We start from the raw sequence: 26629 nt of genomic DNA, 5'->3' as shown, positions 1-26629 counted from the left end.
ATATATAATTATTTATATGTTTATCTTTGTATGTATTTTATTCATACATTTTTATTATTTGGATGTATATTTATATATCTTTGTGCGTGGTACATGTTTTTATTGTTGATTGATGTACATTTTATTTTAATGGTTTTTATATTTTATGTATCTTTGTGCATGCGTATATCTTCGTGTTTGTGTGTGTTTGTCTGTTTCTGTCTGTGTGTTTGTGTATTCTTATTTTTTATGTATTTGTATGTATTTTATTTAAACATTTTTTATTTCTTTTATTATTTATGTTTTTTCTCTCCTTTCTGCATGCGTGTGTTTATTTTATTATTTGTATGTCATTTATTATTATTTTTTTAAATGTATACTTTTATTATTGTATGTTTTCATTTGTATGTATATTTATTAGTGCTGTCAATTGATTAAAAAAAATTAACTAATTAATCGCACAATTTTTTGCAATTAATCGCGATTAATCACAATTAAAAGACTGAAACTTTTTGGATATGTAAATGTAAATAATTAATGTAAACTCAAGACAATGAAACTATTTAAATTCAAATATGATTGTTTATTGGAATTTTTGTTTAACTTGTAACACAGATTTTCTCATGTAAACAACATACCTGCAATAAACCATCAATATTCTCCAAATTAACTGTTGGCTTGAAAGCCATATTTATTACAGAAATAAAAACACAGGTATGTGCCATTTGTGTCATTTGAATTTCAAAACAATCAATGCAATTTACATTGGTGAGGCCCTGTAGAGATTGTTTCGGTGGGGTGTTTTGCTTTTAAGTGATATGTCAAAGACGAATTACTTCTCTGGTATTTAAATTCGGCTTTGCAAAATGTACAGATTACTTTTGTTTTATCCACAGGACCATCCGGCAGAGTTTTATACTGAAACTTTCCGTCTAAAAGTCCTTCCTTGGTCTTATCCATACTTCTTTGCACGTTGAACACACGTCGGCCACAACAGGAAATAAAAAAAACTGCAACCGCGTTAATTGCGTTAATTTTTTTTAATGCGTTAAATATTTCAAATTAATCGCATGCGTTAACGCACTAATTTTGACAGCACTAATATTTATATATCTTTGTGCGTGCGTACATATGTATTATTAATTTTGTTTATTTTATTTGTAGGTATTTTATGTAAAAAAAAATTATTTGTATGTTTATTTTATATATCTTTGTGCGTGTGTTTATCTTTGTGCGTATATTTATTTTTTATTTATATATGTATTTGTATGTTTTTAAATATTTGTATAGTTTATTTATTTTATTTATATGTATACTTATGTATATCTTTGTATGTATTTTATTTATACATTTTTATTATTTGGATGCATATTTATATATCTTTGTGCGTGCGTACATATTTATTTTATTATTTGTATGTATTTTATTTAAACATTTTAATTTGAATGTTTCTTTTATATTTTATATATCTTTGTGCGTGCGTATATCTTGTGTCTGTCTGTTTGTGTTTCTGTTTGTCTGTTTGTGTATTCTTATTTTTTATGTATTATTTGTCTGTATTTTATTTAAACATTTTTAGTATTTGTATGTTTATTTATATTTTATATATTTTTGTGCATGCGTTTATCTTCGTGCGTATGTTTTTGTGTGTGTTTGTGTGCACGTTTGTGTGTTTGTTTGTGTGCGTGCGTGTGTATGTCTGTGTTTGTTCGTTAGAATTTATATATTTATCTATATTTAATATATGTATATCTATTCATATATATATTTTTGTTTATTCGTATAAATTTATACATTATGAATATTCATTTGTATGTTATACATACACCCGAACATACAAACATGCACGCACGCACTGTGTGCTTGTGTATATATATATATATATATATATATATATATATATATATATATATATATATATATATATATATATCGTGTATATGTATATATATATATATATATATATATATATATATCGTATATATATATATATATATATCGTATATATTATTCATAATATATATATTTATGAATATGCATGCATGTTATACATGCAAATGAACATACAAACACACACGAACATACAAACACGCGCACACACACACACTTAATGTATATTCTTTTACATATATTTAATTCATATATATTATTTATGTGTGTGTTTGTGTGTTCATTATAATTTATATATTTATCTTAATTTAATATATGTACGTATTTAATATACGTAATATATGTATATTATGTATATTTATATATTTTATTTATATAAATATATATTTATGAATATGCATGCGTTATACATGCACATGAACACACATACACACAGTGTAGTACTAATATTTAGTTCATGTACTGTATATTGTTCATATGTATATTATTTATATATTTTATTTATAATATATAGTAATAGATAATATTAATGCATAATTATAAACATCTATCTTTTATTTATATATGTTTATAAGTATGCATGCGTGTTTGCTTGTGTGTGTTTGTCTGTTATAATTTATATGTTTATTTATATTTAATATATGTATATCTATTATTTATATTTTTTTGTTTGTAAAGAAGTTTTTATACACTGTGTGTGCATGTATAATCATTTATATATATTTAGTTCATATATATTATTCATAATATAAATATATATATTTATGAATATGCATGCATGTGTTATACATGCACATGGACATACAAACACACACACGAACATAGATGCACACAAAAACACACGCACACACACTTTATGTTTATTCATTTGTATATATTTAATTCATATAAATATATACAAATTTATACAAATATATATATATCTTTTATCTGTATATGTTGATAAATATTCATGCGTGTGTTTGCGTTGTCTTTCTGTCTGTCTGCTTTTCTGTCTGTCGTTGTGTGCTTTTCTGTCTGTCTGTCTGAGTGCTTGTCTGTCTGTCTGTCTGCATGCCTGTCTGTCTGCGTGCCTGTCTGCGTGCTTGTGTGCTTGTGTGCCTGTCTGTCTGCGTGCCTGTCTGCGTGCTTGTCTGTCTGTCTGTCTGCGTGCCTGTCTGTGTGCTTGTCTGTGTGCTTGTCTGTCTGTCTGTCTGTCTGTCTGCGTGTCTGTCTGTCTGTCTGTTTGCGTGCCTATCTGTCTGTCTGCGTGGTTGTCTGCCTGTCTGTCTGCGTGCCTGTCTGTCTGTCTGCGTGCCTGTCTGTCTGTCTGCGTGCCTGTCTGCTTGTCTGCGTGCTTGTCTGTCTGTCTGCATGCCTGTCTGTCTGCTTGTCTGCGTGCTTGTCTGTCTGTCTGTCTGCGTGTCTGTCTGTCTGTCTGCGTGTCTGTCTGTCTGTCTGCGTGTCTGTCTGCCTGTCTGTCTGCGTGTCTGTCTGCCTGTCTGTCTGCGTGTCTGTCTGCCTGTCTGTCTGCGTGTCTGTCTGCGTGCTTGTATGTCTGCGTGCTTGTATGTCTGCGTGCCTGTCTGCGTGCCTGTCTGCGTGCTTGTCTGTCTGCGTGCCTGTCTGCGTGCCTGTCTGTCTGCTTGTCTGTCTGCTTGTCTGCGTGCTTGTCTGTCTGTCTGCCTGTCTGTCTGCTTGTCTGCATGCTTGTCTGTCTGTCTGTCTGTCTGTCTGCGTGCCTGTCTGTCTGTCTGCTTGTCTGCATGCTTGTCTGTCTGTCTGTCTGTCTGTCTGTCTGCGTGCCTGTCTGTCTGTCTGTCTGCGTGCCTGTCTGTCTGTCTGCGTGCCTGTCTGTCTGCGTGCCTGTCTGTCTGTCTGCGTGCTTGTCTGTCTGTCTCTCTGCGTGCCTGTCTGCGTGCTTGTCTGTTTGTCCTTTCTGTCTGCGTGCTTGTCTGTGGCGACCCTTTGCCGGGACCATTTATAAATATGCATACATGTCTTTTTTTTAAATATTTTTTTTGTTTATTTATGCTTGTGCGTTTGTCTGTCTGTGTGTGTGTGTGTGTGCTTGTCTGTTTTTTTTTATCTATGTGTGCTTGTCTGTCTGTCTGTCTTTCTTTCTGTCTCTATGCGCTTGTCTTTCTTTCTGTGCTTGTCTTTCTGTCTATCTGTCTGTATGTGTGTACTTGTCTGTCTGTGTGTGCTTGTCTGTCTGTCTTTCTTTCTGTCTGTCTGTCTGTGTGTGCTTGTCTTTCTGTCTGTCTGTGTGTGCTTGTCTGTCTGTCTTTCTGTCTGTCTGTGTGTGCTTGTCTGTCTGTCTGTCTGTGTGTGCTTGTCTGTGTGTGCTTGTCTGTGTGTGCTTGTCTGTGTGTGCTTGTCTGTCTGTCTGTGTGTGCTTGTCTGTCTGTCTGTGTGTGCTTGTCTGTCTGTCTGTGTGTGCTTGTCTGTCTGTCTGTGTGTGCTTGTCTGTCTGTCTTATTGTGTGCTTGTCTGTCTGTCTTATTGTGTGCTTGTCTGTCTGTCTGTCTGAGTGCTTGTCTGTCTGAGTGCTTGTCTGTCTGTCTGTCTGCGTGCCTGTCTGTCTGTCTGTCTGTGTGCCTGTCTGTCTGTGTGCCTGTCTGTCTGTGTGCCTGTCTGTCTGTGTGCCTGTCTGTGTGCCTGTCTGTCTGTCTGTCTGCGTGCCTGTCTGTCTGCGTGCTTGTCTGCGTGCCTGTCTGTCTGCGTGCCTGTCTGTCTGCGTGCCTGTCTGTGTGCCTGTCTGCGTGCCTGTCTGCGTGCCTGTCTGTCTGCATGCCTGTCTGTCTGTCTGTCTGCGTTCCTGTCTGTCTGTCTGTCTGTCTGTCTGCGTTCCTGTCTGTCTGTCTGTCTGTCTGTCTGTCTGCGTTCCTGTCTGTCTGTCTGCGTGCCTGTCTGTCTGTGTGCCTGTCTGTCTGTCTGTCTGTCTGTCTGCGTGCCTGTCTGTCTGTCTGTCTGCGTGCCTGTCTGTCTGTCTGAGCGCTTGTCTATCTGTCTGTCTGTCTGTGTGCCTGTCTGTCTGTCTGTCTGTCTGCGTGCCTGTCTGTCTGCGTGCCTGTCTGTCTGTCTGTCTGTCTGCGTGCTTGTCTGTCTGTCTGTCTGCGTGCCTGTCTGTCTGTCTGTCTGCGTGCCTGTCTGTCTGTCTGTCTGCGTGCCTGTCTGTCTGTCTGTCTGCGTGCCTGTCTGTCTGTCTGTCTGTCTGCGTGCCTGTCTGTCTGTCTGTCTGTCTGCGTTCCTGTCTGTCTGTCTGTCTGTCTGCGTGCCTGTCTGTCTCTGTCTGCGTGCCTGTCTGCGTGCCTGTCTGCGTGCTTGTCTGCCTGTCTGTCTGCGTGCCTGTCTGTCTGTCTGTCTGCGTGCCCGGCTTGCGTGCTTGTCTTTCTGTCTGTCTGCGTGCCTGTCTGCGTGCTTGTCTGTCTGTCTGTCTGCGTGCTTGTCTGCGTGCTTGTCTGTCTGTCTGTCTGCGTGCTTGTCTGCGTGCTTGTCTGCGTGCTTGTCTGTTATTTTGTCTGTCTGTCTGTCTGCGTGCCTGTCTGTCTGTCCTTTCTGCCTGCGTGCTTGTCTGTGGCGACCCTTTGCCGGGACCATTTATAAATATGCATACATGTCTTTTTTTTTCTATTTTTTTTGTTTATTTATGCTTGTGTGTTTGTCTGTCTGTGTGTGTGCTTGTCTGTCTGTCTTTCTGTCTGTCTGTGTGTGCTTGTCTGTCTGTCTGTGTGTGCTTGTCTGTCTGTCTGTCTGTGTGTGCTTGTCTGTCTGTGTGCTTGTCTGTCTGTGTGCTTGTCTGTCTGTGTGCTTGTCTGTCTGTCTGTCTGTCTGTCTGTCTGTGTGTGCTTGTCTGTGTGTGCTTGTCTGTCTTTTTGTCTGTCTGTCTGTCTGTGTGTGCTTGTCTGTGTGTGCTTGTCTTTTTGTCTTTCTGTCTGTCTTTGTGTGCTTTTTTGTCTGTCTGAGTGCCTGTCTGTCTGCGTGCCTGCCTGTCTGTCTGTCTGCCTGTCTGTCTGCCTGTCTGTCTGTCTGTCTGTCTGTCTGCCTGCCTGTCTGTCTGTCTGCCTGCATGCCTGTCTGTCTGTCTGTCTGTCTGCGTGCCTGTCTGTCTGTCTGTCTGTCTGTCTGTGTGCTTGTCTGTCTGTCTGTGTGCTTGTCTGTCTGCCTGCTTGTCTGCGTGCTTGTCTGTTTGTCTGTCTGTCTGTCTGCGTGCTTGTCTGCGTGCCTGTCTGCGTGCTTGTCTGCGTGCCTGTCTGCGTGCTTGTCTGCGTGCTTGTCTGTCTGTCTGTCTGCGTGCCTTTCCGTCTGTCCTTTCTGTCTGCGTGTTGTCTGTCCTTTCTGTCTGCGTGCTTGTCTGTGGCGACCCTTTGCCGGGACCATTTATAAATATGCATACATGTCTGAGTGTGTTTGTTTGTGTGTGTGTGTACTGTCCAAAACACTCGTAAACCAAATTTCATTTTCCCATGGGAAATAATAAAAACTAAAATTAATCGTTCTATAGCCCAAAAAATAAATACATAAATATAATTAACACATTATATATTAAATTTATGTTTATTTATTATTATGTATATTTATATTTTATATTGGCATTTTTGTGTATATATAAAAATACAGATTACTCTTAATAGGAATGCTTAGCTTAGTCTGTATTTATTATTATTTTTTCCCCAGATAAGGAGTCGGGAGAACGCTTATCCAGACTGGTAGAGGAGGCCTGCATGCTCCTGGCAGATTACAGTGGACGCCTGGCAGCCGAGATCGATGACCGACGGCAGCTCACACGTCTGCTCGCACTTTTTTTGCAGAGTCAGCGGGATGGCCTGGCCAAGAATGAGCAGAAACTAGAAGTGCGTAAACTCTTCCATTTTTCTTACCCCTACTTAGCAAACATTTTGTTGAAATCTTGTTTAATGTTTTCTTGTCCACTAGAGGGCAGCACCAACTAATGCAAAAACATGTAAGAAACTACACCTTTCTTTCACTCATGTTTGGTGATAAACAGAGGTTAAAGTCAACTGGAACAATCCAGAATGATCCTTATACAGAGTTTTCTGCTCTCGCGTACATTATGATGAGCAGCACGAATCAAACACCAATATGATTTAGTTATGTTTTATGTAAAAAAGTAAGAGCTAATTACTATAGTAATGTAATTTAACAGCTACAAACTACAAACACTGTCTGCTTTATTTTATTGATTTATTTATTTTTTACATGTAATAATTCTCAGCTATCTTTACATTTTTATCTTTATTTTATTCCGTTTGCAGACTTATAAACATGTAATATATAAATGTCTTGTAAATTGGACACCTAGAGTATAGACAAACACCCTTTTTGTACAATTGATCCAGTTCAAAGGTATGCCTGTGCAAGGAGAATTTAATGCCAGTGACATAAACAAAACTTTTAATCCACTCTAGATGGGTGGTAAGAAGTAGAATTAACATAATGAAGTTGCTTTAGCATTCATGTTTGCTGGAAATTATATAATATGCCTGTTATTCTTCAGTAAAATCCCATTGACTGGGAATAACGGCACAAGACATGAAAGTTTTCACCTATGTTTTTGCATGTTCAGACTAGTGTTGCAGACCAGACACCAAAGTTTGCATGACTGTTTTCTTTTATTGACTTGGTAATTTAAGGACTACCCACTTTGTTTAGTCAGATTTAAAGTTCATTGATTAGCCCCGATAGATTTGTACTTATTGATGTGTAAACTTGAACATTTTGGTATTTTGGGTAAACTCTCAGTCCAACATACAGTATCGGCCTTGAATTTGATTGAAACTGCAACATCCTTCTCAATCACAGACTGAGTTCAACCTTTATAAAATTCCACTTTAACCTTAGGTGGCAGGTATAACTACAAATTAATAAAGATGACCAAGGTGTATTAATAATTGGAGACTTGTGAGATTAACTCTCCAAACTTTACATACAGGTCTCAGAAGGTCTTGCCTTCTTCTGTCTTCATCCTTTAAGCGCCATGAAAATAAATATACAGTTTGGAGTGTGCTATTTACTTCATTTTATTTTGCAACTTGATTTAACATGTACATGCTCATGGAGTTTAAATTTAATTATCCCTTGACTTTATAGTATGTATTTTATTGAACACAAAGATACATACTTATTATGCCTTTTTTTTTATTTTTATAACTGCGTTTACAGTTATTAGCGTACTACAGTAAATGTATGTTCAAAAGAGTTTTTTTGGGTAAATATTAATTGGGTTTAATTTTGCAATTTTTTGTTTTAATTTTGCACTCATCATTTCTATGGATATGTCTAACTGTGTTAATAGTCAGAATGTTGGTAAAATTATCCTTTTATGTTATTAGCTCTATTTCTAGCAAGTGCTATACAAATTTTATTCTTAATTGGCAACAAACCACAATAGTAATTAAAGTGAATGGTAATGCATCTCATAATGTGTGTGTAATGTTTACTTACTTAAATGTAGAAAATTTTAATCTCTTATTAAATACTAATTAATTATTTCAATGTCTAATTAACGTTACCTAAAAGATGAGGAAAAGATGATTTTCAAATTACAAAATTTATTAGTGAACCAATATAATACTAATTCAACGTGACTATACATCTTGCATATAGCTTAAATACACTGAAGTGCATATAATAATAAATACAAATATGGTAAATATTAATATATTAAAAAATTAAATCAAAGTTATATTTAGAGATGCTTTTAATGGAAAATTCTACTACAGAAAAGAAATAAAGTGAGTTAGTCTACATACCTCCGTTATATGTCACTTCATGGAGAGATAACTTCTCTGATCTGGAAGAGGAAGACTTATCCAACTAGAACCTATTCAAATTCTAAGAAATATTTTTTTAATTTACCTCAGTTGCACTTGCTCACCTACATTATCATCTTGCCTGCTATAAGTCACATTTATGTTCTTGCTCATTACACCATTTACAACTTCTTCAACAATCGTGTTTGTTGTATATTTTAGGATTACAAGCGCAAACTGGCTCAAGTTACCCAGGTACGGAAGGAGCTCCGATCTCGCCTCAACAACTTCCCGGATCTATCTCGGCTTCCTAATGTGACAGGTGCCCACGTGCGCTTGCCCTCGTCTGGTGATCTCTACAGCCCCTCTGACTGAGCTGGACTTCTGAGCCATCTTTCTATTTGTACCGTCATCATGAGCTCGGTCCTGACACATTGATTTTCATGTCCATTACCCCATCATACTATCAGTATGTGGTTATGTGTCCTGAAATAGATCCTAGGATTTTATTGAGTGGCTTAACCTCTTTGAAGCCTCGACTCGACACGTGGTTTTTGCAGACATTACATAAGCCATGTTTTAAAAAGCTCACTCATACCTTGTCACCTTCACTCAGCCTCGAACAGAGGCTTTGCACAGAAAACTCTCCACTCACGTCAGTGGCATGCCATAAGTTTGGTATCGACGTCACGTATTTTAAACCCCTCATTCGTGCTGGATGTCTTTTTTTTATTATTATTATTTTTATTTTTTTTACTTTGGTCAGCTTTGTCTGGTTTATTATTATTCCCTGCTAGCTATTTTCAAGTTAGATCATGATTGTTGTTGTTTTGAACTACACCTGGCCCAATCTTCTGTAGTATAGCCAGTAGATTTCTTTTTTGTTTTTCAAATCACAAACTGCTAGAACTGCCCAGTAGTACTTGAAATTTGTTGTGATAATATTTTTGTGCATGTGTGTGTGTGGGTATGTATGTATGTATATATATATATATATATATATATATATATATATATATATATATATATATATAATGTATATATATATATGTATATGTATGTATATATGTGTGTGTGTATATATGTGTAGTGAATTTTAATGAATTCACTGGAGGGTACACATAGCTTGTGGAAAAAACAGTCTTCGTGCAGTATCTTATCAACTGGAGTATTTTATTATAGCAATTTCGAAATATTTTGTCCAGGTCTGGAAGAGATGAGGAATTTATACCTGCTGTAGTTAAAACCTTTCTCCTAAAATACTGCACGTGGATGGTTGCATTTTTTTATTTAAAATTTTTAAAGTTCTCAATTTAGCGTTATTACACTAATGATGCAGAAAAACCATGCAATGTGGTTATTTTAAGCATTTGAATCATTTTACCGTGATCACAATGTAATGTGAAGGTCATCTGCAATATCCACAGAATCATTGTTACCTGTCTGCAAAAGGTTCCTTTACTTTCTTTTTGTTTCAGTTCCATTTATTAGATGCATTTAACTAAGGTAACAAACAATATGCTACTTGTTCATCTAAATTCACTTATCATTAACCAAAGAGCCATTCTGTTGCTGTAGCTTTCTGTTGCAGATGCACCCCAAAGATTTTATTTTATTTTTTTCATTTGGAAATGGCTCCACAATATTCTTTTTGTCAGGAGGTTGTTGACTGAAGCGTTCATTTTGTGTGCGTGTTTACTGTATTATAACTTTTTTGTCCATCATCCAATGGATTGTCTGTGTAATCACAAGTTATAACTTATTTGCCACTGTGCATTTTATCGTCAAACCTTCAAAAAAAAAATGTTTGGATACTTGAACCAAATAAAGGTTGAGAAGATGTGAAAAAAATGACTTGTAGTGCTTATTATTAAAAAAGTGTGATTCGGGCAGTTGTTGTGGCCATCCTGTACCTGTCACGCAGATGTTATATTTGAATGTACCGATCCTGTGCAGGTGTTGTTACACGTGGTCTTCCACTGCGAGAATGATCAGCTGTCCTTCCTGTCTCCCTGTAGCGCTGTCTTAGGCGTCTCACAGTGCGGACTTGACAATTTATTTTCCCTAGCCACATCAGCAGTTCTCATGTCTCCCTGCAGCATGCCTAATGCACGTTCACGCAGATGAGCAGGGACCCTGGGCATCTTTCTTTGGGTGTTTTTCACAGTTGGTAGACAAGTCTCTTTAGTGTCCTGCGTTTTTAGAACCGTGTCCTTAAATGCCTACTTTCTGTAAGCTGTTAAGGTCCATTCCACAGGTGCATGTTAATTAATTGATTATGGTTAATTGAACATGCATGGGAAACATTGTTTAAACCCTTTACAATGAAAATCTGTAAAGTTATTTGGATTTTTACAACATTATTGTTAAAATACACAGTCCTGGAAAAGGGACTTTTTTTTTTTTTTTTTTTTTGCTGAGTATACACACACACACATTTATTTACATTTAGTCATTTGGCAGACGCTCTTATCCAGAGCGACTTACATTTTTATCTCAGTACACATCTGAGCAGTTGAGGGTTAAGGGCCTTGCTCAAGGGCCCAACAGTGGCAACTTGGTGGTTGTGGGGTTTGAACCTGGGATCTTCCGAACCGTGGTCCAATGCCTTAACCACTGAGCTACCCCTGACCCCTGACCTGACCTGACACACACACACTACTGTTCAAACGTTTGGGGTCACTTGCAAATTTCTTTTTGTTTAGTGATTTATTTTCTGCATTTTACAATACTGGGGATTTCAAAACTATAAAATAACACATATGGAATTAGGTAATTATGTAACAACAACAAAAACAACAGTTATTTTAAGAGACAGAGGTCAGCCTTTCTGTAACAGTTCTTGCAAGAACAGTGCATTTGCAAAGTCCATCAAGCACCATAATGAAACTGGCTCTCATGAAGACCATCCCAGGAGGGCGAGACCAAAACCTACCTCTGCCGCAGACAAGAAGATCATTTAGAGTTATCAGCCTGAAAAATGACCAATTAACAGCACCTCAAATTAGAGGCGTTATGAAGTCTTTACAGAGCAGAAGTAGCAGAAACATCTCACCATTAACTGTTCAAAGGAGATTAATGCATTTTTTGGACACCTTCAGCATTCCTTTACAATGTAGAAAGAAATAAAAATCAGGAACCGTCATGGAGTTAGAAAGTAACCCCAAACTTATGAACAGTAGTGTGTATAAATATATATATATATATATATATATATATATATATACACGTAATGAGCCAACCCTTATTTGTATTTTCTTTCCAAAGAGCCAGACTTTATTGTATTTTGTTTTTTTTTAATATAATTTTTAGAAAGTTTGTTTGATATATAACTGTGGATCACATACAGTATTGATCATGAATGCCAAGAGGAAACGACTCGGCTTGCTTGAAAAGATGGTTCTTGACAAAGCAGCTATGCTAACAAGATGCAACAGGTGATTGTCAGCAGTGTTTATTAAACAATTAACACTCACAGGTAGTGGTGTTTGTGGTGGAGGTGGAATTCCGTAGGCAGTGGTACTAACCATGTTTTGAAGTGGTCTTGTTTCAGCTTTCAAAAATAAAGCAAAATGCTATCAAGTGCTACATTTTTTTTTATGTGAATTTTTCATATAATATGCATAATTTTTTTTTTGCATGAAAGCATCATCAGACGTGTGCTACTGCACATGCAAGCAGCTTCCAGGGATCAGAACTGGTCACACAATTCTGTATAAAACTTATAAACCTCCTGCTAGTGCTGTGTTCTGCTGCATCTAACACTATCCCAATCCTGAGGCACACTTCTTATTTCAACCAGATGCCATGTTTACTTTTCTGGCAGCTTTCAAAGAAAGCCTCCTGTTCGTATCTGTTCGTTCAGAAGAACATCATGGTCAGTTACATCCCTAGTGTGTGGCAACTAGCTCTCTCAGATGCGTCACCGCTCTCACGTTGCCCTCTTTCATGAGAAACTTATGACGTCTTTGTTTCACAGTTGGATGGATCGCCGTCTGTGGTGGATGATGTTTTAATGCTTATAACCCAGATCAGAAAGTGCAAATGTACCAGTGTCTTGCAAAAGTATTCACACTCCACCTTGAGCCTTTTCACATTTTTGTTACCTTACAACTACACCCACAATGGTAATTTAACTGGGATTTTATGTGAGAGACCAACACAATTGACATTATTGTAAAGTGGAAGGAAAATGATAAATGTTTTTTCAAATCTTTTACAAATAAAAATCTGAAAAGTGTGACATGCATTTGTATTTAGCCCCCCTGAGTCAATACTTTGTAGAAACAGCTTTTACTGCAGTTACAGAGTCTTTTGGGGTGTGTCTCTACCAGCTTTGCACATCTAGAGAGTAAAATTTTTGCCCGTTCTTCTTTGCAAAATAGCTCAACCTCGGTCAGATCGGATGGTGAGCGTCTGTGAACAATAATTTTCACATAAAATATGTTTATGTTTGTGGTTGGAACATAGAATTTTTTTTTTAAAAAAGGGGTATGAATACTTTTGCAAGGCACTATATTCAAGCAGGTCTAACTGAGCTACTTTTGGAAGTGTTCCTGGTAATCCTAGCTTCTTTCAGAATAGCCACACATACTGTAGTTCCTAAATCCGATTGGCAAACACGATAATGCCTGGCATGCTCTGAGGGTGAGCGGGCGGCTGGCATTCTCAATGAATCAGGCTTCACAAGTTAAACAACTGCTTGATTCATTACGTAATCATCATATAAAAATTTCATTTTTTAGGAAACAGTGCGACTCCTTCTTCTCCTTCACTTGTAAGAAGCTCTTGTAGATGTTTTACCAGTCGGTTATTGCCAGCACTCTCTTTCATGCCAAGATGTGCTAGCACGACTGCCTTAAGAGCAGGGATCCCACATGTCTGGACAAGTTTGTCAGGAGAGCTGGTTCTGTGGTTGTCTGGACTCCCTGGACTCCATCCTGGAACATGAACCAAACTAGAATTACTGTCTATAATTTCCAACACCAACTATAAGCTGTGCAGGACTCTTGCCAAACAGATGAGTATGTTCAGTGGAAGACTTGTGTCTCAGAGCTGCTCAGTTCAGGAAAACCATCATCTCCAGGGGGATGAAAAACAGCACTGTATTTTTTTTTGTTGCATATTTGTCACACTTAAATGTATGACAAATATGCAAACTAATTTTAATATTACACAAAGATAACCCGAGTAAATACAAAATGCAGTTTTTGAATCATGATTTCATTTATTTAGGAGAAAAAAACACTACAAATTTACAATTTCCAAAAATTACCCCCTTGCTAAATCATAAATGAACTGTGATTATTATTATTATTATTATTTTTTTTTTTAAAGCTAAGTAATTTATTATAAACTTGCCACACCCAGATCTGATTACTGGCAGACCTGTTAAATTAAGAAATAATTGACGTGTATCAGCCTGGAAAGTCTCACCAAACCATTTCTAAGGCTTTGGGACTCCAGCAAACCATGGTGAGAGATATTATCAACAAATGGAGAAAACTTAGAACAGTTGTGAACTTTCCCCAAATTATTCCAAGAGACTCATCCAAGAGCTCATTAAAAAACCCAGAACAATATCTAATGACCCGCAGGCCTCACCTGCCTCAGTTAAGGTAAGTGTTTAGGATTTTACAATAAAAAAGTGACTGGGGGCAAAAATGGCATCCATGGGACAATTCCAACGCCACTGCTGACCAAAAAGAAAACACAAAGGCTTGTTCGCCAAACATCATTTTGATTATTATTGAGACTTTAGGGCAAATATTCTGTGGACTAATGGACTTTTGGAAGGTGTGCATCCTGTTGTGTCTGGCATAAAATTAACACAGTGTTTTATACGGTAAAAAGAAAATCATACCAACAGTCAAACATGGTGGTGGTTGTTGGAAGGTCTGCGGCTGCTTTGTAGCTTCAGGACCTGAACAACTTGCCATAATTGGTGAAACCATTCTGTACTGTGAGAAAATCTCGAAGGAGAATATCTGCTTGTCAGTTTGTGAACTTATGTCAAGCGCACTGGATTTATGTAGCAGGACAACAATCCGAAACGCACCAGCAAGTCCCCCTCTCAAAGGCAACAAAAGTGTTACGATTTTGAAGTCAAAATCTGGATTTAAATTTAGCAGACGCCCTTATTCAGAGCAACTTACATTTTTCTTTCATTATATATCTGAGTAGTTGAGGGCCTTGCTCAAGGGCCCAACAGGGACAACATGGTGGTCGTGGGATTTGAACCTGGGACCTTCCAAACTGTCGTCCACTGCCTTCATCACTGAGCCACCCCTGTCCAAGTATAACTAAGATGCTGCTGAAAACCCTCCAATTTGGCTGCAGTTGTTCCTGCCAAGGGTGGCATAATCAGTTTTTAGGTTTAAGGTGTAATAATTTTTTTTTACATACGCAGATAGGTTTGGAAAGCTTTTTTTTTCCCGATGATCTCAATCATTTGTGACGAAGTATAAAGAAAAATAGGGGTGGGGCAAATTTTTTTTGTGGCAGTCTATAGCATCTATCTATCCTGAATTCTTTTTATTTATTTGGTGCTTATTTAATATTCATCAACATATTCAAATTTAAGTACATTAGCTGTTACCATAGTAACCTTTATAGTTTATTATTCTAAATGTGTTTGAAGACTTTAAGTAATGTTTAAACATAGAAAAAAACTTTTTTTTTTTACTTTACCCTTACACAGTTGAGATTGATAGCCGAATGTGTGTGTGTGTGTGTGTGTGTGTGTGTGTGTGTGTGCGTGTGTGTGTGTGTGTGTGTGTGTGTGTGTGTGTGTGTGTGTGTGTGTGTGTGTGTGTGTGTGTGATCAGATCAGATGGGGCAGTTTTTCACCCCACACTGTGACTGCAGTAGTGCTGTGAGCACCCTGATTATTTGCACACGGTTCACACAGTCACACGGCCTCACACAGACTTTACACACTACATATAACTGAGGATTCTGCAAACAGAGAACACACACTCACTTTCTCACGCTCTTCTCAAGTACCGTCGGAGTGAAACTTTTTCCCCCTCGCTTAATCTTTTTTTTTATATATATATATATATATATATATATATATATATATATATATATATATATATATATATGTTGTTGTCTTTTACTTGAGAAACATTTTTTAACAGTAGGCCAGGACTAAGTCTTAGTAACGTCATCTAGTATAATCTCATCAGTCTTAATCATGTCCAAAAAGAACGATCCTGAGAAAGAGCTGTTAATCATGGAGAAGGCTGCCAAGATGTACACTGTAACTCGGGAAAGGTAAGGTAGCTTGCTGCATGCATAAAAATGTTTGATTTGGGGTTTAAATCTAATTCATTATATGCATTTACTGTGATTTTATATTTTGGACCCTGATGCTTTGGTTGGCGGGTGAACTAACCATAGGGGGGTATTGCCTGGGTAACTTGGGAGGGGGTGGGGTTACCCGGGAGCTTCAGGGCTTTATGCACGAGTCTTTTTTTGGCTGTGTGCAAATTTCAAAACCCCTGTTACCTCAGGGAAAAGAGCAGCTGGTCATGTGTTCAGTTAGGTCTAAACACACACACACATGCACAGCAGTTTTATTTGAGTCAGACCCATAAGAAAATCATTGTAGATCCTTGAAAATCCATGTAGCCTTTAAAACAAACATTTTTGTTTTGCTGTTTTTTAAAATAAACATAGAGTATATATGGCCCACGATTGTGTAGTAGTGACTTATCCTCTTTTTTTTTTAGCACTAAATAGCACTAAAATAAGCATTATGATGAACTGGATTTAATTTAATTTGAACCCACCATACAAAAGACTAAGCAAAAAAATACAAATGGTTCACACAGGCGAATAAATAGCACAGATACATGTGATAACATGTTTTTATTGTTGTTTTTGGTTGTTTCTATGACCAAATATATAATAATATGCTCATTTTGAGAGTTCTACAATTTCCCGACATTTAAAAAAAAAGAAAGTTTATCACAATTTTTTAACATCATCATTGAGCTTTGCTTATGCTGTGTTGCCGGCACGGGTCTCTACCGCTTGAGTTTTAAGGGTTAAAAAATTAAATATTCATTCAGTTCGGCTTGACCTCAAAATGTAGCTCAATTTGGACTTGGTTGTTAGTTAGTTGTTGGTTTTGATTCTTCTAGAACTTGATATAAACTTCCACAACAAGGTTCTTTGTGGCACTTTTACATGTTCCACAGCTAACATACTGAAAAGAAAACTTCACCCGTAAAAGCATCTTAAAGGCCTCACCTTATCTATTGCTGTTGTTAAAAGTGTGTATGGCAATTCTGAGCTCCTGACTAGCCTTGACCTAAGTGCACTTTTCACTTTTCACAGTCGAGGCAGACAGAGTAGCGAATTTATAACTAAAAATCCCTAAAATGTTCTTTGGGTTACTTTTTTATGGGATATTTTCACACCTTTCCAGGCCGAGACAGACAGACAGACAGACGTACAGGTCATGTGAACGATGGTGGTAGTGATTAGTCTGAAAATAGGGGAAATTCTGATTGTTTATTCCTGTTTTTCAACCAAAGGGAATCAAACTCTTTAAAGCTTCACACCCACCCAATCCATCCTGTTTCTCAAAAGCAAACCCCATAACTATCATATTCAATTGAATGGTTTATATTTATATTAATATATGCTGACATTTAGGACTTTTTTGAGCTACAGTAAGTCTTATTATTCAGGATTCACAAGATTGCTGGCCATCCTGTTTGACCTTCATGCATGACATTTTACAAATTCTGCATGAGATTACTGAGTTGCAAAGCTATGTATGCATTCATAATTGTATTGAGCTGAGTATAAAAGTTGAGGTATAGGTAAAATATAGTAGTTAATGCAGCAATGTTAATTAGTAGACAAATACTGAGCTTACATATTTTTGAACTACATTAATATTCTGATACTTAAATATAATAAAAGGGCACAGATATGTTAAATAAAAAATGCAATAGCCAAGAATAAAAAAATGTTATATCTCAGTTGTGAAAAAAAAATTACAGAACTGTAATCTGTAATGCAATATGACTCTGTTGAATAAATCCTAATCCTTTCAGTAACACTGGATAAGAAACACTTTACATTATTTACTTTACATTGCAATGTTATTATTGAAAGCCTGCCATCAGTATGCAAACAGAAAGTTTGAGTTATGTGTGCAGTTTCATCTTACATCATATCATTTTAGATAAATCAACTCAACTTAGATAAGTCAACTCTTTGATCAAATGCTCTTACTTTCATCGTGCTTGCTTTTATTTTGACTACACCTATAGCCTGGTTTTATGTGATTTAAAAATAAATAAATAATAAATAACCTCATTGCATCATAAAATCGATTGTGTAACATTATTGCATCATAAAATCGATTGTGTATAGTATGTGTGCACAGCAAAAAAAAGGTTAATACTTATTTTTATCTTGTTTTTAGTTGTTTCTATGATATATAACAATAATATGCCCATTTTGAGAGTTTTTTCTTTTTTCTTTTTTTTTTTTTACAAAAAAGGTTAATCCTTATTTTTATTTGATTTTTAGTTTGTCACCCGGATCAGAAATTTGTTGATGGTGCAAACAAAGCAAATGTCCAAATGTGGAAAATGTATTATTAATAAGTTTCTGTTTTTATATGAAAATAATGAATTCAGATGCAATATTTCCAGACGCACCTACTGCTGTTCTTAAACCTTGCTTTTGTGTTCAAGGTTTTAAATCTAAATTATGAACTGACCTTGAAGAATAATATTAATTTTACCAATCTGGAGCTGATGCTTAAACTGGAGATATTCTGGCCTTAATACTACTTACATTCTTTTTCTTCTTTTAATATCATGACTGCATACTCGGTTTATTCTGCCTAAGACTACAGATTTCGGAAGCTACAAGTGAGCAGGCACTCTAAATGAACCAAGGTGTAACCTTAATAAGTAACACTACCAATTATGACATGAATGAATGAAAGTAAATATAGGCTTACTTTGCAAAATGTATAAAAAAAAAATGAAGCAGCTGTCAAAAAGCTTGAAGACGTTATGACATTTTAGGGAGTGAAAAAGAAAGCCGCACTGATCCTGCCTCAATTTGTACTGAAGTGTATTTTTAATTAATTTTTACTCAATACACTGTAATATGAAGATTAAGATTCAATTACTGGTCACGCGTACCAGCAAAGTGATTTTTTCCCCCCACATATCCCAGGTAGGAAGCTGGGGTCAGAGCGCTGGGTCAGCACCCATGGGGGAGTTAGGGTAAAGGGCCTTGCTCAAGAGCTCAACAGTAGCAGTTTGGTAGTAAATAGGGCTTGAACCTCCGACCTTCTGCTCAGTAAACCAGAGCCTTAACCATTTTAGACATCCCTGCCGAAATAAGAATCTTATTTCGGTCTTTTGCATCCCTAAAAAATCTGTCTTTATTTTTTTCTTAAAGATTCTGCATCTGTAAATAGACTAAAGTGAATATTGCAAAAAAGATTTAGCTGATTGTGTTAGATATTAAGAATTCAAAAATAATTGATTCATTATAGAGATATTGGCATCGGATCATATCTACTCTATATGTGTAAAATTCACATCAAAATGCTACCTCTACAGTACGTAACCCAATATTATAGCCAATACCCAATGAAATAAAATGCTGTCCAATTTTTCGGGAACACCACAGCACAGCAGATGAGTGGGTCCAAGTATTTGATGTGGCACAGGTTTTACTCCAGCTGCCCTTCCTGATATAACCCTCTCTAATTTATTTACTGCTTGGGACTCAGCACAAGGGCTGCACACACTCGTGTTACCTGCGGTGGGTGGGTGGGTACTGTTGATTGGTACTCAGACCAGGAATCAAAGTTTATTATGGAACCACTAAGTCCAAAATAAACTGATAAAGATCTCTGTGATGTGCCTGTTGTTTTTGTAGGCTAAATGATTTTTAAATAAATCAAGCAAAGCACAAGATTTTGTGTTAAAAGATTTATTTTACCCTTGTTGTATTTTAAGAAATCAATCAATCAATCAATCAATCATTCATGAAAATGAGTAATTGTGACCGAAACTATGACTAAACAATAATTTAAAAAGTTAACTCAAATCTGGTTGGTTTATTTCCTCTAACAGCACAGCTCTGATGAAAAGACATAGTCTAGGTTTTTATTAATGTTCTTATTTTCATTCATTTTCAATTCTAAAACCACAAGTCATTTGAATATGGGATATGATTGACAGATACTTCACGCAATTTACATATAGGCGTCTGGCTATAGGAAACCTATTAAAAAACATGCTATTATAAGTCTAATTATTGGAATGATGACGTTCTTTAAGGAGACGTTTATATTATATTATATTATATTATATTATATTATATTATATTATATTATATTATATTATACTATATCTTTACGTATTTTCATAATATTTATGAAAATTGTTCCCACTTATAAATTAAAATTTTATTTGTCACATACACATTAATAGCTACTTTTCTGACTTCCGTCATTTTTTGTTTAATTAACTTCAACAAACTAACTTGTTTCACAGATGTTTGGCTTTTACAGTGATTGGTTAAAAAGTATGACTTGTCCTTTAGTACTAATCTGTAAATTATAATCATTGCCCAGTTTGCGGAGGTGTAATTAAACAATATCAGACGAGATAAATATCTGAATAGTTGATGAATGCTGATATTTAGCACAACAGCACAACCTCAAGTGTCATATTGCTTTTATTTAACAGTTTCACAAACACCATTTATTATCAACAGATTATCATTTGTCTCTTTATCGAGCCAGTTATTTTGTTCCACCAATGCATATACTTTCACAACTGGAAGAACTTACCAACCTCGACTGGCGAAGCTGGCGACCGATATTTAGTGACCAACGTTTAACTAACAAGTAAAGTAGTTTTAAATACTTACAATGTAGCCAAAAGGTGTGGAGAATAAACCATAGAGGTGGTGGGTCCTGTAGTCCTGTAAATCTTGTACGTTTCTCTTTATATTCCCACTTATTCCATTTAATAGTATCATGGGGGCAGGGGAGGGTTAGGGGTCGGCGGTGGTGCTGCAGCAATGCAAAGTCAGGGGGCAGAGAGTGGGGTAAAAAGAAGTGCCCTTGATCTGGGGTTAGAGAGGGATTTGGAAATTTGAAGCTAGTTAGCTTTGTAGCTGTAAATAAAAAAACCAGGGATGGTTAGGAAAGATTCGGAGTGATCACTAAGGAGACAAATTGTTGGTTAAGCTGTTATTATGTTATCAGATGTGTGTTTTTTCACTGAAAGTGTTTCTATGACTGATTGTGAATGTAAGTCTTGGCAGGCAGCTGCTCTCTCCCCAGTACACAGTTAGTGTAATTAACGATTGTTAGAACACCTGGGACGAGGACTGATACATATAGTAAACTGTTACTGTCTATTATCACCACCACTATCACAGAGGTTAGGAATACCTCTTGTCCAGTCAGATTGCTCGGTTGCATCTAACTGCTCTATAAGAGGAATCAAACACTTTGAGCTCAGCTGTTGTAAGTGAAAAGTCCTCTGTCCTTTCAGCTGATATAGCAGATTATCTGACACCTGAACTGACCCAATCGGCTCTCTCTAAACCTCCGGCTGCGAGAGGTTACAGCATCACCCGGGAATCGAACCTGAACTGTTATATTTGAGAATTTAAGAGCACTCTCATATAAACAGACTAACCCACGATGGAGTATTACAGCCAATATGGGATTTTTTTTTTAAAAAAGGGATGGATGAGGAGGGGCAATTAAAGGTGTAAGTCAAAGTTTCAAGAAAAAAATTTAAAATTTTCACGAAAAAAAACGCAGAAATTTTGAGAAATAAACTTGAAGTTTTGTGTTTAAGAATAAAAAAATGTGGGGTTTTTTTTTCCAACAAGGAAAAAAAACGCATATACACCATATACACTTTGCAAGGTTGGACAGAGGTCACTTGCTTTGCATTATACCTGGAGTGGAAGATCTATTCAAGCTCTACTTTTCCCTTGGATTTAGCAACACACTTGTTACTTCAGCTCAGAATCATCAGATCATCATAAGTATCCAGACTTTGAAGAGATAAGCTGAACCTATTTAGAAGAAAACACCATACTGACTTGCATTTTTTTTCCTTGCAATAACTTCAGTTTTAACCTTGAAAATTTATATTTTATTCCTCAAACATTTTGACGTACAACTTGAAATTTCTGAGTTTTAAACTTCGAAATTCCCTACCCCCCTACCCGTCCAATTATTATTATTATTTTTTAAATCCCATATTGGTCCGAGTACGCTGTTGTACTAACTTGAGCAGTATCCAGTGATATTTAGTAGAGCACATTTGGCTTCTGTGATGATTTTAAATGATTTTAAATTCAGCAAATATTCACGTAGTTCAGCAATTTATGCAGTATATGTTTGTCATTTTTTGTTTCTTCCTTTTCTATTTCTAGTATGTCCAAAGGCGAGAAGGACAGTAAGCACTGTCATGACAGCAGCCATGCTCTTGAGGACAGGGAACAGGAGAAAAAAGTGGCCAGGAAACGTCTCTACATCGTCTCGACTATCTGTCTGATCTTCATGGTGGGAGAAATCTTGGGTATGGCTATTGGGATTTTAGGATATGAGATATGAAGACAATTCTGATAGCATGTTGTAACTCATTTTCAGTTATGATATTTTGTTTGGTGGCTGTGTTCGCAGGTGGCTATTTCGCTGGCAGCCTGGCAGTGATGACGGATGCTGCCCACTTACTTGTGGATTTCACTAGTTTCATTATTAGCCTGTGCTCTTTGTGGTTGTCATCCAGGCCTGCTACACACACACTAAACTATGGATGGCATCGTGCAGGTAAGTCTGTAAGCATAATCCTCTTTCTCCTTCTCATCATGGCTCTGTTTAACACGTGAATATTTTGTGTCTTTTCAGAAATCCTTGGTGCTCTACTGTCGGTCTTTACAATTTGGTTGGTGACTGGAGTGTTGGTGTATCTAGCAGTGGAACGTCTCATCAGCGATGACTTCGAAATTGAGGGCACTGTGATGCTCATCACCTCTGGATGTGCTGTCATAGCCAACATCATGTTCGTATGCTTTTTTGTGCTTTTAAACTTTAAGCCGTAAACTAAACCTACTTCTAACCTGGTTCTTTTCCTTTATGTTGAATGATTGAACCATAATGATAATTTCTTCCTGTTTCACATGTAGAATGGCACTCACTTTGTACCAGTCAGGGCATGGTCACAGCCATGGGGGACTTAGCTCTCATGGTCACAGCCACAGCCATGGAAAGAAAAAAAATCCGAGCCGTTCTAATGTTGACTGCTACAGTCTAGAAAATCAAGGGCATGTTAAGAAGACCCAGGAAAATGCCAGTGTTAGAGCTGCCTTTGTGCACGTGATCGGAGACCTTCTGCAGAGCGCCAGTGTCCTTGTTAGCGCACTAATCATCTTTTTCAGGGTAAGAGGTTATTCATAAGTATTCTAAAGCTTAAATTACCTCCTGTGCAGCCTTGAACTTTAAAGTAGCACACTATAGGCCTAATTACAGGGCATCTGCTTCTAATGGAATGTGCTTCTGATAACCTTATATCTTGCAGCCGGAGTACAAGATTGCAGATCCTATCTGCACCTTCCTGTTCTCTCTGTTTGTCCTGGGCACCACAATCACCATCATGAGGGACATTCTGCTGGTCTTAATGGAAGGTATGTCCATGACCTGGCCTTTGAAGGTTATCAGAGCTTTATATTAAATCCTAAAAACTGAATTAAGTTCGATGTTCAGGATAAGATGTATTGGACTTTTCAGTCTTAAGTCTAACCATGGTTCACGTTAGGAGTTTTCAGTGTGTTTTATGACTCTCATTTGATTTAATTATGAGCAATGATGATAATTATGTACAGTATGTGACTATAACAAGATTATATCTGTGTTTGCAATAAATTAGAGATTTATATGTTTGATGTATATCTCGTGCAGGGACACCAGCAGGTGTGAACTATAGGGAGGTGAGACAGAGGTTGCTCTCCATTAAGGGTGTGAAAGCAGTACACAACCTCCACATCTGGGCTCTGACCATGAACCAGGCAGTTCTCTCTGCACACGTAGCTATAGGTAAGATAAAAAAAAAAATTGTATAGAAAATTTACACAGAAACATTACATTTTCCATCATTAAAAACAGGAAAGAGCATCAGCAAATATTGTTAGTCAAATTATATATTCAGGATGTATAACTGTTTTTTTTTTCTTTTACATTTTTGTTGGACAAAAACATATACAACAGGTGTTCAAGTCAAACCTGGACTTGTTATGAGATTTCTCCTGAATGAAGGCATAAAACCAATGGACATTTACAGAAGGACAGTTTGGGGATGAGACACTTAGCCACAGTAAAACATTTAAATTATGTGAACCTTTTAAAGATGGGTGTACCTCTGTGTATGATGATCTCGGCGGTGGGTCGGAGCCCACTGCAATTGTCCTAGTTTAACTTGAACACTCCTTGTATTATATAGAGTCTTCGGTATGAACTTTTTCCTTATTTTTTAGTATTACAACACGGACTTTTCTAGGTTATGATCAGCATTGGTTTCTATCAAAGCCGTAACATCAAACTGCCAAAACATTTTACTTTGTTCTCATTAAAAAGCTTGAGCTTCCATATAGGACCTGGACATTGACATCTGGTGACCTTCAGTGGATGGTCTCCAATAAGCAATTTATTTTAGAATAGTAATGGTGCTTCACTGGATGATCAAAGTTAGAGAAATGAATAGTTTTCAAACCAAATGATGACATGATACATATACTTTAATATGGACTTGATCCATATTAGGCCATACACAAGATTTTGGACTGTTTCTGTGGGAATTTGTGCCCATTCATTCTGTAGAGCATTTATGAAGTCAGGCACTGATGTTGTACAAGAGTGCCTGGCACACAATCTCCGATCGGGTTCATCCTAAAGGTGGTCAATGGGGTTGAGGTCAGGGCTCTGTGTTTGGGTCGGTTGAGTTCTTCCGCACTGAACTCATCAAACCATGTCTTTATAGTCCTCATGTTGGACTAGAAAAGGGCCTTCCCCAAACTGTTGTAAGTTTGGAACAAAGTTGGAAGCATAGCATTGTCCAAGATGTCTTGGTATGCTAAAGCATTAAGCTTGACCTTCACTTCACCAAACCTGTTAATGATTAACAGGTTTGGCCAAAACCTTTTGTACATCTATGTCCGCTAACGAATGGGCTCAGTGATGATCATTTTAGTTCTTTCACTCCAACCTTGGCAAACCTCATGGAGCTTGATTTGCATACAGGGAATTAAGATGCATTCAGCTCCATTAAAATTGTAATAATACGGAATAAAAAGACATCCTAAACAATCGTATGCTTCCATCTGTCAGTGTGGAAGAACCACAGAAGGGTTTGATGGTCAGGTGTCCACAAAGTTTTGTCATATCGTGGGTAATTTTCACCACATTAACTCGTGTCACTATCATTGTCTTTTCAGATGACACTGCAGAGCCACAGCTGGTGCTCAGAGAGATGACCCAGTCCTGCTTCACCACATACAGCTTTCACTCCGTCACCATCCAGCTGGAGCAGCAATCAGACCAGAGACCAGACTGCAGCCTCTGTCAGGACCCCAAACACTGAAGCAGTCCAAAACAACGGTTATAATATCAAGGACCTTCGTTAAAATCTTACTGTAATTCAGTACTGTATTTGTATCTATCTGAGTACTTCTGAGTAGTTTGGTTAGTTTTATCAGTGAAGATTGGATTCATGTGAAGCCACATGGGTTTAAATCCTGCCTCTGTGTATTTTTATCTATACTTTGCTGTATAATTCGATTTATTACATGCTATAGTAAAATTTGTTCAGTGTTTAATGCTTATTAGTAGAACAGAATACAGTCTCAGTATACAATTTGTCATTTATAAAAAAAAAAGCTTTATGAACTGAAATGCATTTTATAAATGATTTTTGATAATGTGACATTTTTATATGCAAAATTATATTCTTGTTATGCTTCTGTATGTTACGTTGTGTTGATTATTTACGGTGTTGATTAATAAAGTGCTGAAATTGTACAAGGTATAATATTGTAATAATATTTTATACCAATATTATAATGCTAGCATTCTCTGTGTCTAGCCGTTGTGTATGACAATGTTATATACATACATTATAGGACTAATAGCTATACATTACACTACTACGACTTTTACTATTATATGTTAACTAGTCAAAACTTTAAACACACCTTCCTGTACGCAAAGAAAATATATTTCTCCATATAATAACTGTCCATATATTGAATGATTTAGTGTTCTGATCTAAATATATTTACAATGTATTGTAAATATATGAATAATATGTGTGTTAAAATATTACAATATATTGAAAAATACATAAGGAATTGCTGATTTTCATATATTGAGAAATATATTTAAATACATATCTTAATGTATTATAAAAATTTAATATTTAACAATATAGAAATTAAAGCCAGTTGTAAATTAGATGCATGAAACACAAATTGGACATATTGGACATATTGACATTTATACAGAATGTAAAGTAAGTTCGCCATTTGGCAGTTTAATTTTAATAAATTCATTAGGGTCCGTCACGGCGTGCGCCTGTGGTGGCCGTGCGCCCAAATAAATATTGCTCTTCGCTCACTCCTCTCTCACTAGTTAGGCTGCCTCCCTTTCTGCAGGTATACGAAGGACTGGGGCCGCGGAATTAGGCACGGCTGGTGAGTTATCGCCGCTAATGATCCCTTGGGATAGTGGGCTTTTCCAGTGCAAAGAGTGCAATGCGCGCTAAGGGCGGGGGATCAGCATACACACAGGGGGAAAATGGAAGAGGCCCCAGTGACTTCAAAGAGTCAAGTACGCCTTTGATCACCGCAGAGGGACAGCGGCCAGCTCTTCAGCTCTTAATGAAGCCGGATATTGTGATCATGCCGCTGAGGAGGAGAAGGCCGCAAAGGGG

General features: G+C 36.9%; 1 protein-coding gene across 3 annotated transcripts in view; it reads left to right on the top strand.

Moving 5' to 3' along the window:
• Window positions 1-25569, top strand: part of slc30a8 (solute carrier family 30 member 8) — a 33916-nt gene extending 8347 nt beyond the window's left edge. Inside the window, exons 6-14 of one of the 3 annotated variants that reach the window (XM_053493489.1) lie at window positions 6529-6704; window positions 8847-8997; window positions 22082-22228; window positions 22333-22479; window positions 22558-22711; window positions 22836-23088; window positions 23228-23333; window positions 23608-23742; window positions 25137-25569. In XM_053493489.1, the coding sequence (XP_053349464.1) occupies window positions 6529-6704; window positions 8847-8997; window positions 22082-22228; window positions 22333-22479; window positions 22558-22711; window positions 22836-23088; window positions 23228-23333; window positions 23608-23742; window positions 25137-25282 (1415 nt within the window). In that variant the 3' untranslated portion in view covers window positions 25283-25569. Of the gene's footprint in view, window positions 1-6528; window positions 6705-8846; window positions 9593-15756; window positions 15903-22081; window positions 22229-22332; window positions 22480-22557; window positions 22712-22835; window positions 23089-23227; window positions 23334-23607; window positions 23743-25136 lie in introns of those variants that run through there. The other 2 variants (XM_053493487.1, XM_053493488.1) reach the window with 2 other exon arrangements.
• The last annotated feature ends 1060 nt before the right edge of the window (window positions 25570-26629 follow it).

Source organism: Clarias gariepinus, chromosome 3, assembly GCF_024256425.1.
Source record: "Clarias gariepinus isolate MV-2021 ecotype Netherlands chromosome 3, CGAR_prim_01v2, whole genome shotgun sequence".
In the NCBI taxonomy this organism is placed as follows: domain Eukaryota; kingdom Metazoa; phylum Chordata; class Actinopteri; order Siluriformes; family Clariidae; genus Clarias; species Clarias gariepinus.
Note: the sequence above shows the minus strand (reverse complement) of the source record. Positions and strands in the feature narration are given on the sequence as shown.